Source organism: Carassius gibelio, chromosome B23, assembly GCF_023724105.1.
Source record: "Carassius gibelio isolate Cgi1373 ecotype wild population from Czech Republic chromosome B23, carGib1.2-hapl.c, whole genome shotgun sequence".
In the NCBI taxonomy this organism is placed as follows: domain Eukaryota; kingdom Metazoa; phylum Chordata; class Actinopteri; order Cypriniformes; family Cyprinidae; genus Carassius; species Carassius gibelio.
This window is the reverse complement of record NC_068418.1, coordinates 21,716,510-21,726,893: the sequence shown is the minus strand read 5'-3', so window position 1 is coordinate 21,726,893 and position 10,384 is coordinate 21,716,510. Positions and strand designations below refer to the sequence as shown.

The 10,384-nt window shown below is 37.5% G+C and overlaps 1 protein-coding gene across 1 annotated transcript in view; it reads right to left on the bottom strand.

Moving 5' to 3' along the window:
- Nucleotides 1-8,671: 8,671 nt before the first annotated feature.
- Nucleotides 8,672-10,384, bottom strand: part of hoxc3a (homeobox C3a) — a 3,000-nt gene continuing 1,287 nt past the window's right edge. Inside the window, exon 2 of the mRNA XM_052594411.1 lies at nucleotides 8,672-10,019. Coding sequence (XP_052450371.1) covers nucleotides 9,625-10,019 — 395 coding nt within the window. The 3' untranslated portion in view covers nucleotides 8,672-9,624. The remainder of the gene's footprint in view (nucleotides 10,020-10,384) is intronic.

Sequence of the window (10,384 nt, the reverse complement as noted above, 5' to 3'; positions counted from 1 at the left end):
ACTCATTCACGAGTCAAGAACCATTTCTGTCGAATGCGTCCAATTCGAGAACCGAGGAGCTGATGATACTGAGCATGTGTGATTCAGCATGAAGCAGACTGACACACAGAGCGTCTGAACCGAACTGATTCTTTTGGTGATTGATTCTGAACTGATTCTGTGCTAGTGTTATGAACGCGGGTAAACCGAAGGCTTGAATCAAGGGCAATCATCGCAAATGACGCCATTACGTCGAGCGCAAAAGAACCGGTGAAACATTTCCTTCAACCGGTTTATTGAATCGAACTGTCCGAGAGAAGTACTGGTGATCCAAAAACCAATTCTTGACTCGTGAAAGTGTCAGTCTATTGTTCGGTATCTGGCTCGGCTCAGTGTTCATTTTCAGTTCTCTCTTCACAGCAGTTCAGTCAGTGTACTGTTTGAGTAAATGAATCAGAGAGCTGCACAGGTCCGATTTTGTAAATCCGCACTCGCCCGTATCCGCAGTGATTAAAACCGGATACGACCCATTTTCCAACAGCAGCACTAATTAAAATCTGCACCCGACCTGACCCGCTTAAAATAGAACCGACACCCGACCCGCACCCGAAATCAAATCAGTTAAGCCAATCACATTAGACACACTTTTTTTGAATTTTATTGCCAGGTCATACAGAAGTTATTTATGGAAAAATCTTTTTAAAAGATATTCGTTTTTTATCAATCAATTGCCCGTATTTAATAAATAAGAAGCAAATATATAGCAGACAATGTAAAAACCTTGTAATTGACAGAATTACTAAAAAATATTTTGCTATTAATATTTTTTGTGTCACGCATGCATGTCTATTTCCCTCATATTAAATATAAAATGCATGTGGACTGATATTTTTCCAATGTCTGGACTTTATTAATGGAGTATATAAACAGACGTTTCAATATAATGGATTTTCTGAGAATTTATATTTCACGTTTTTACTGCAAATACAGTAAAAACGTGCTCTTTGGTCCATCAGTGCTTGAGTCACTGATCACATTAGAAAAAAATCTCATAATAAAATACAAAATTGACTGATTTATGATTGTATATGTATAGTTCTCATCAGTTGGAAATACAGATGAACGCTTTCATTTTTTGTACTTTTGATCCTGAAAGAAAACAGAACAAGAAAAGAGCAAAACATACCTCCTTCTGCAGTCGTGCTTCAAGTCTTATGCACCCATTTTTAAATCGTTCACAGCTGAGCATCGCGAGAGGCGGATCTGCTCCAGAGCTCACATGTGAATGAGCTGCACAAAGTCATTTTCAGATGCAATTAAAAAAAAAAAAAAAAACACCCCGGATAGGCTAGATTAGGCCCATATTCACAAATGTGTTAGCTATGGAATGAAATATCTGATATTCCGATTGTCAAATACATGCAAGTGGAAGTGTATTGTAAACACCTTTACAACGATCACATTAGTTGAGCTGTATGCACGATATAATTTTATGACACAAATTTTGAAATAGGCTTAAATCAAACACATTTTAATTCAGATTTTGTATATATATATATATATATATATCTATCTATATATATATATAGATATATATATAGATATATATATCTATATATATATATATATCTATATATAGATAGATATATATATATATATATATATATATATATAAATGGAAAAAAACAACGAAAAAAAACTGCTGGCTGATTTTTTACGTCTGTTAACTAATGACTCATGCAGCCATTCCCGCGGTTGTGATTTTTTAAAAAGTGGAAAGTAGGCCTGTTATTACGTTTGTACATGACTGTTTTGAACCCGTGTTTAGACCCATGTTTCCCCTGTGTCCGACCCGACCCGCACCTGTATCTGACACAGTTGGATATTTTTCACCCTTTTCAGCCAAATTTGCGGGTCCCGAACCCGTGCAGGACTCTAAAATGAATTACTCCGGGATATTGGTTTGTTTTAACTCAGAGGGAGTGTCAGCCACATTAAAAAAGTTAACAGCTAAAGTAATTTGTGGATTAATGCATATTGGAGACGCGAACTGTTTTAAACGATTCAGTTCGATTTGGTGAACTGGTTCAAAAAGATCAGGTTACATCGAATGATTCGTTAGCGAAAGGATATCACTACACTGTTGTGTTTTGAACTCTTTCACAACAGACACGGAAGAGAAGACAATGCTGAATAAAGGCGTAGTTTTAGCTATTTTTGGACCAAAATGTATTTTCGATGCTTCAAAAAATTCTAAACGACCCTCTGATGTCACATGGACTACTTTGATGATGTTTTTCTTACCTTTCTGGACATGGACAGTATACCGTACACACAGCTTCAATGGAGGGACTGAGAGCTCTCAGACTAAATCTAAAATATCTTAAACTGTGTTCCAAAGATAAACGGAGGTCTTACTGGTTTGGAACGACATGAGGGTAAGTTATTAATGACATAATTTTAATATTTGGCTGAACTAACCCTTTAATGTTTCCTTGTTTAATAAAGTATATTTCTTGTCTTTTTTTATCTCCAACTTGAATGTTAGTTTATCATGGTTTCCACAAAATAGTAATCAGCACAGCTGTTTTCAACATTGTTAATATTAAATAAATATTTCTTAAGCAACAAATCTGTAAATTAAAATTATTTGTGAAGGATCATGTGACACTGAAAGCAATTCAGTTTTGCAGCACAGGTTTAAATTACATTTGAAAATGTATTTACTTATAAAATGTAAAATTCTATTTCCGCTGTACAGTAAAATGATGCTTCACTATAATTTAATTTTTACTGTGTTTTGATCAGATAAATCCTTGCTGGAAACTTCTTTCAGATACACAGAAAAAAATCTTAACTTTTTCATGAAACACAAACAGATAGCATTCATGCAGCTATAATGAAAAAAAAAAAGTAAAGCTAGTTAGATAGACAAAGAGAAAGACTGAGAGGGAGATACAAAAGGAAGAAAGAGCAATACAGAAAAAAGAAGTGAGACCATCATGAAAGATGAAGCCATTGACTACATCAACAGAAGTAATTGATTGAGCACATTGCTGACAAGGAGATTGTTCAAACTTGCAGTGGTGCATTTCAGTCAAGCAGCAGGAAGACGTCTCAGATAAAAAAGCACACCAAGCAATTTTAGGGAGTTTTTAGACTTGGTCTCTTCATGTGTTTGTACTAATAGCTATCTAATCAAGGAAACACCAAGTGCCCTCCAAGATGCATTTGAGACAGATGCGAGAGATGGGGGTGCTTTGAGTTGCGTACAAGATGAAGTCAAGTGTAAATACTTCCATTTGTTAATTAATCCCAAATTCCCAAACGGTTTAGGTTCACTCCATACAGTCCACATATAAGAAAAGCAATCGTGGATGAGACACATTGAGCAACCACGAATCTCAAACATCATTTGCCATATGGGACTAAGACTAAACTCTTTGAGGAATGCATTGATGTTGGATATCTGTCTTGTGTATTTTATGCTGAAGAGGAACTTTAATTACAGGCATTCTCTAACAAACTGCTTATTTGATTATCTTCCAGTAGACAACGAGAAGCGCTGCCACTTGTAATAAAACTGTTGTTTTTTTGCACAGAAACAGAGTACATAGTGACCAGGTGTGCAGTAATGGGATTCATTGCTGATTCTTACAATCACACAGAGATCCCAGCAGGCATTTGTCGAAACAGCTCCGCCTCGTCTACCCGTTTGCTCCGCTTAGTGTAGTGTATGGCTGTAAGAATATGAATGCTTCCGGTCTTCACTTCCTACTTGAGCCCAGCAGGCAACAGCCCAAACAAAGTGACAATAAACCATCTGTCATAGGAGCGTCGACTGCTGCACAGTCTCCAGTGCCTCCGGAGCTCCTTACTGGGGGACATTAGTAGGGTTAAACAGTTGGTAGGAAGGAAAGCACAGCCATATGCCTCTTCTGCTCAACTGCACAGTGAAAGAAATCTTGCTTGAAATTCTTCTCCGAGAAGATGTTATGCTTTTGGTATCCATTTTCTGGAAATCATCAGGTGATGATTAGGTTGGAAACATGCGATTTGATTAATCCTAAACGTCAGAGCATATGTTACGGTAATTGTTTTGTAGGATCCCTCATCAAGTTGGTGAGGCTTCTCATCTGCGTGACAGTTATCAGCCTTTTTTCTCCATTTAATGTCACCAATCACCTTTAGCTAGAGCGTATTTAAAAAGCCATTGATCTTTATAATGCAGTGCTTTAATATGACAGTAACAGTTGTACGTGATGCAGGAAGTCAAATTGTGAAGATTGATGAGGGCTTGCAGGTGAATTATAATCCATCTACCTGAGTGATGCCTGCGCTGTGTTCCGTACCAGCAGGCCGACAAATAAATAAAACCCACAAAGGTGACACTAGGAATTGATACTTAACAATCCCTCTGAGCAACAAGCACTAGAAGCAGCTCTGACTGAGAGGAAAACTCCCCCGGAGAGACAGAGAGCGAGAGAGAAATGGCAAAGCTGGGAAGGTTAATGGAAAAGAATGGACTGGATTTGCCAAAGGTCACACATTTGGAGTCAGCACCTTGTTTATGATTAGAAGAGGTCTGAGCACAGCTTGTGTTTGAGTTGCTTAATAAAGCGCTTTAAATGACTATTGATTCATGCTTCGGAAAGAACTATGACTCGGCTACGTGGTGATTACCTGTGTAAGCATAAGGTCCAGCGTCTTTAATCCTTAATGAGAGGCTGTGCGGTAAAGCGTGGTCGCAGAGGTTGATCCTATCCTTTTTAATTGGTCCGAGGACCTATATTTCATTATAATAAATAATGTTGTATCTTCTAATTTCTAAAACTGTAGTCGGCCATGAGATGTTTGAAGACAAATTGTGAATTTTAATAGCCGGTGGACCATCTCTTATGCAAAGTGACTGTAGAATTAATTGATTCGATCCAATTTCCAGATCCTTAACTAGATTGTGGGATTACTAACTAAATCTGGAATGTGATGTATGTATGGTGTCCTGTGGGCCTTAACTGGCCGCTCCGCCAATTTTTCACAAATTCCCAAGATGAACTTATGTGGAGCGTAGACCGTAATCTCATTCCCTGCGCTGGATCGGGATGTGAATATGATGAGCGACTGATGGGAGTCTGTTAGTGCACTCAGTCTAGGTTAGTGCTTTGGATCAATGCGTGACCCTATTGGAAAAAAATGGGGAATTTGGATGAATTGACCTTTGGATTGAAAAGAAATGGAATGAGAGGCGAATAAAATGAAAGCAATATCCAGTAAGACTGGAAAAATTGCAAGGTGTATGAGTGTAATTACTTGATGTTAATAATGAGGTTGCATAGTTGTAATGATGATTTTCACCTGGGGATATTGATGCTGATAGGTCGTGATGTGGAGAAAGTGTGCTTTTGTACGAGTGTGCATGAGTCTGTGTACTCTAGCATTCATAAAGTCACAAAATTTATATGCTACAACTTCTATATTTTGTTATATTTATCAATGAAACCCAGAGACGCATATTTGGCTGATGCACAATTATACATCAAAAAATAAACCTGTGTTCATTGTATAAATATTGTGAACTTTTTACACTAATGAAATGAAAGTCGAATAGATGAATGATTAATACCATATTGGTTATGGGCCAAAATTTTACATTTATTGGAATTGGTTTATAATGCATATATATCACCTGATATTGGATATTTAATTGTGCATACTTGTTTTGTGCATGCATATTTTTACATTTAAACTGCATTTGCCACACTCAAAAATAATCTTTAATAACACTAATAATTTAATAACACTGTCAGATGTATTTTCTTTAAAAAAAAATGAATCTGAGATTTAATATCTAGTTTTTTCTTCTGATATGTTTTTTCACACTAAAAAGTATATATTTACCTTTGATATAGATCAGTCATTTAAATATTTAAATATTAGTATCAGTTAAAACTTTGATATTTTTTTCAGTAAGCAAAAAGAGGTGATGTGATCTCTTTTTTTCTCTCTAAATGTTTTATAGCAATGTCTCAGCGATGGATATCTGTCATTGTTAGCCCATATACATCATGTTGAAGAGGAACTTGAATTATATCAACGACAGCTTTGGATCAATTCAGTCATGTCATGTGGAGGGTTTGCGCTGTGCACTCTGTGTGGTTTTAAATGCCTAAAAATAGGTCTTTTTATTGTGTGAGTGGCCAGAGCAAGCTCTCTCATCCTCTGTGATCTTTCGCCAGGGGTCGTGTAATGCTTCTTAATGTGCTCGTAAATCATGGCTGGTCAGCCCATGCACACAAGAATGTAAAGAATCCGACTCAGCCTCCATTTATCTCTCGCTCTTCTTCTCTCTTCAAGTCAGTCCAGTAAATCTTTTTCTCCTGAACACTCAAAGAGGAATTTCTCTGCAGCTGATTTTCTGCAAATTAATTACATACTGAGCTCAGTGATGGATCTAGGAATGTAGTGGAACTGTTGTGCTGTTCTCTTTACTGTGAACTAAAGCTCATATAGTGCTTTGCCTGAATTAGATCTGGAGCCTTCTTAGTTCACAGGCTGATTTCCCATAGGGGGCTACAGCACGCAACCACTGCAGTCCAACTATTATAAAAAGTAGGCCTGATGTTGTTCAGTGGTCCGTCTAATAACAAGTGCGTGATCCTCTCATGCCCCTTTGAACTTCACTTACCGAATTTCTCCCTTGTTATGATAATTCACTCATAATGCATTAATAATAATTCACATTAATTCATCTTGTATCCAAAAAAGACAATTATGGGGACATGCATATATAATTTAAATTGTATATCATTCAGATATTCGTCAATCAGTTTTTGGTTTATATATGCTGTGTGTGTCATAATCTATTTACTTACTATTTACATATCTATGTATTTTACATTTACATTTGGCAGATGTTTTATCAAAAGTCGAGCACAAAAGAGGAATAAAGCATTCGTGGCATATTGGTTAGAGAGTTTGACTCCTAACCCTAGGGTTGTGGGTTTGAGTCCCGGGCCAGCAATACCACGACTTAGGTGCCCTTGAGCAAGGGACCGAACCCCGAACTGCTCCCTGGGCGCTGCAGCATAAATGGCTGCCCACTGCTCTGGGTGTGTGTTCATGGTTTGTGTGTGTTCACTGCTGTGTGTGTGCACTTTGGATGGGTTAAATGCAGAACACGAATTCTGAGTATGGGTCACCATACTTGGCTGAATTTCACGTCACTCACTATGTTATATATTTATATTTTTAATTCTATAAGAACATTTAAAAGAGCGTGTATATTTAGATACTTAGATATTTAGAAATACATTTTTTTTTAATAAATGCAATATATTTACTAGACAGTAATTTACTGGTAGCATTTAAACTGAGATTCTTTGCCTGTTTGGAAGTTTCACATTCGATGCAACTGAGGCCGGTATGTTAGGTTAGATCCAGTATAAGTACAGCAAAGCATTCAGCTATCCGTTTAGTTGCACTAAAGGGGCCACCGGGAGGCCAACTCCTATTTTGCATATGGAACACTGCCGCGTGGTGATGAATGGTAAGTTCAGCAGTACAGCACAGACGCTGTTCCATTCTCTCGTGGCCGCTCGTACAAAGATATGTTCGCACACTTATCTACAAATTACAGTATCAGATTATTTATTTAGCTCTGTGATTTAGCCTCAACAATTCATTACAGAATTATTTGTTCCTTTAATCAGAATGAATGGAATGAAAGCCTATTTCCATCCTCTTGATTACAGATGCTGCATTGTAATCTATAAACGGAAACAAGGTTGAGAGTATAGTTAAACCTTTGATTAATTGTGCTGTTGCTGATAGTCCTGAAATTAGTTAAGCCAGTGGTTTCAGACCCTCTATGACCGGGGTTGAGAAGTTGAACCACTGAAGGCTGCTAAGTTAGGCTACTAATTATACTGGGTCTAGATTGATTTATGCAGTATAACTGAGATTAGCCAAACTGAAATTGCTCAATTAGTTCAAATTTCAGCTGAAGTTAATATTTTTTGAAAAGGTAGATTTTGCTGTTCCGTGCTTAGCTTATAAAATGACACACGGCGACGTCCTAATTAAACATAATTAATCAAAATGAGTTATCACCCACCCTGCCAGGGGCGGTGCCCACAAGCCTCCGCTTCTTCACTGCTAACGTTGCTGTAGTCCAATTTTGCACAAATATAATAATAGGCTCTGTTTTTAGAGAAGGAGAAAACCAAATCTGTTTTCTTCAAATCTGTGCTTTAGCTCCCATACTGGAGAAGAGCAAGCTGGAAGGCTGGAAGAGAAGCGCACTGCCTGTCATTAGGCCCAGCAGGTTGAGCGGTTGTGAAGCTGAGAGAGAGAGAGAGAGAGAGAGGGAGAGAGGGAAAGAGGGAGGGAGAGAGAGCGCCTTGTCTAAATGATTAATGTTACGAGGTTGGGAGGCAGAGGCGGAGGAAAGCATATATGTAAGGTTATGTTTTAAGAGAACAAAGTACAGTATTACCTAATTCAAAAAGTATCAAAGTTAAACCCACAGAAGCTCTTTAAAGCTAAAGTAAGATTCACTCTCTCAGCTTTTTTTTTTTTTATCAAACTAACAAAGATCTGAAAAAACAACAGAATGACGACAGTATCATGTACATTCAACCCATATTCACCTTTATTATTAACTATCCAGAAGGAATGAATGAGTTTGAAGCAGTTTCAGTTGAAGCAGTCATGCTTTTAATAAAATATGACTGAAGTACACTAAAAGTAGTAAGAACTAGATTTATGAACATATTTTACATTGCAACTCTGGCATTTTCACACTTTATTGGTAAAATGAAAACATTATCAAAGCAAGAATTCTGACAATGACATAACACTGTGACGGTGTTTGGTTTCCTGTTTTGTTGCTTTTTTCATTTGCCAGTCAAAACACCACGAATTCAGATTCAAATGAGCAGTACTTTCTGTATAAACAGGAAACCGAAACTTTGCGTAAAGTCAAACTCAGTCAATAGGAAAACACATTATTTCATAAGAACACAACACCTCTCAACATGGGTTGAATATTTGAAAATTTCTGGCCATTATAATCAATAACATTCCAGGTTAGGGGAGTTTCAGCACATGCCTTGGGAAAAATAGCATGTCTTTTTGGGAGCAATAAAAATATGTTGTGCACTTTCAAAAGTTGAGCAGATGTTAATGGCCATTCAAAGTCTTGAATGCCCTTTTTTAAAACGTATTTTCTGTGCCCAAGAGATAAACTTGTACAAGTGAGCCTGGATCTGTGCGCAATAAATCTTGGTGCTTTTCAAAGATATTACTACAGCAGTTTATGCACAGTAGAGACTAGCTCTGATTTACCATGTACTCGCTGATAACATGTAATCTGGTTCAGAGCGAACTTGGCTATTGAACTTAACTTTTCATATAAATCGTCATGTAGAGGTAATAAATCTTCTATTTCCTTAAATATAAATAATGTCAGAAAGAGTTAGCTATAATGCTGAAAATAACTGGTCAGTGACAGAACAGGTTCATATTTTGTGGAGAATTTGTATCTCACATAACCAAGAGGATTCAGTCATTTTCACCATTGATGTGAATCGTGCTTTAGTTGTTGTTTGTTTACTAGAGAACCTGGTTGTTGGACATTTTGTAGTTTCACCAGTGGCTCTGGGCACAGTTCATACCAGACATGGATGGTCTCTCATAGTGGAATTGGAATTTTAATGGCACTGGAGGATCCACTGTGCTGCCACTAATCACAAAGGGCTGGTTACCTGTTTCCAGGTAAGAGTAAGAGGACTTTGCCATTGACTTTTCTTTGTGATCTTTCTTATACTTCATACGACGGTTTTGGAACCAGATTTTAATCTGGCGGTCAGTGAGCTTCAACAGCGCAGCCATTTCAAGTCTCCGGTTGCGGCACAGGTAAGCGCTGAAGTGAAACTCCTTCTCCAGCTCGAGCAGCTGGGACGAGGTGAATGCTGCACGTGCCCGTTTACTATTAGAACAGCCGCTATCCTCTACTTCACCACTGCTGTACCTGGAATCACCTGGAAAATATGAAGATATATAGAAATGTTAAAGTACATAAGATCTAAGATCAATCAATGTTCAGATAGTGAACAGAACTCTCTTCCCAAAGCATTAACCGTGATGCATATAGCATAATGCCAGAGCAAATCACTGAGAATCCAGCACACTGTCTACCACTGTTGGTAGACTAATCAATAAGTCAATTATCCATTTCATATGATTTCTACTGTGGTTAGATTCCTAATGATTGTGTGTGTGTGTGTGTGTGTGTGTGTGTGTGTGTGTGTTTTCACTCACTGTCCTTATCAACACAAGTTCTTCAAGAAGTGACCTCTCAATGCCATAATGTTATTACTGCACAAATAAGCTAAAAATCACCACA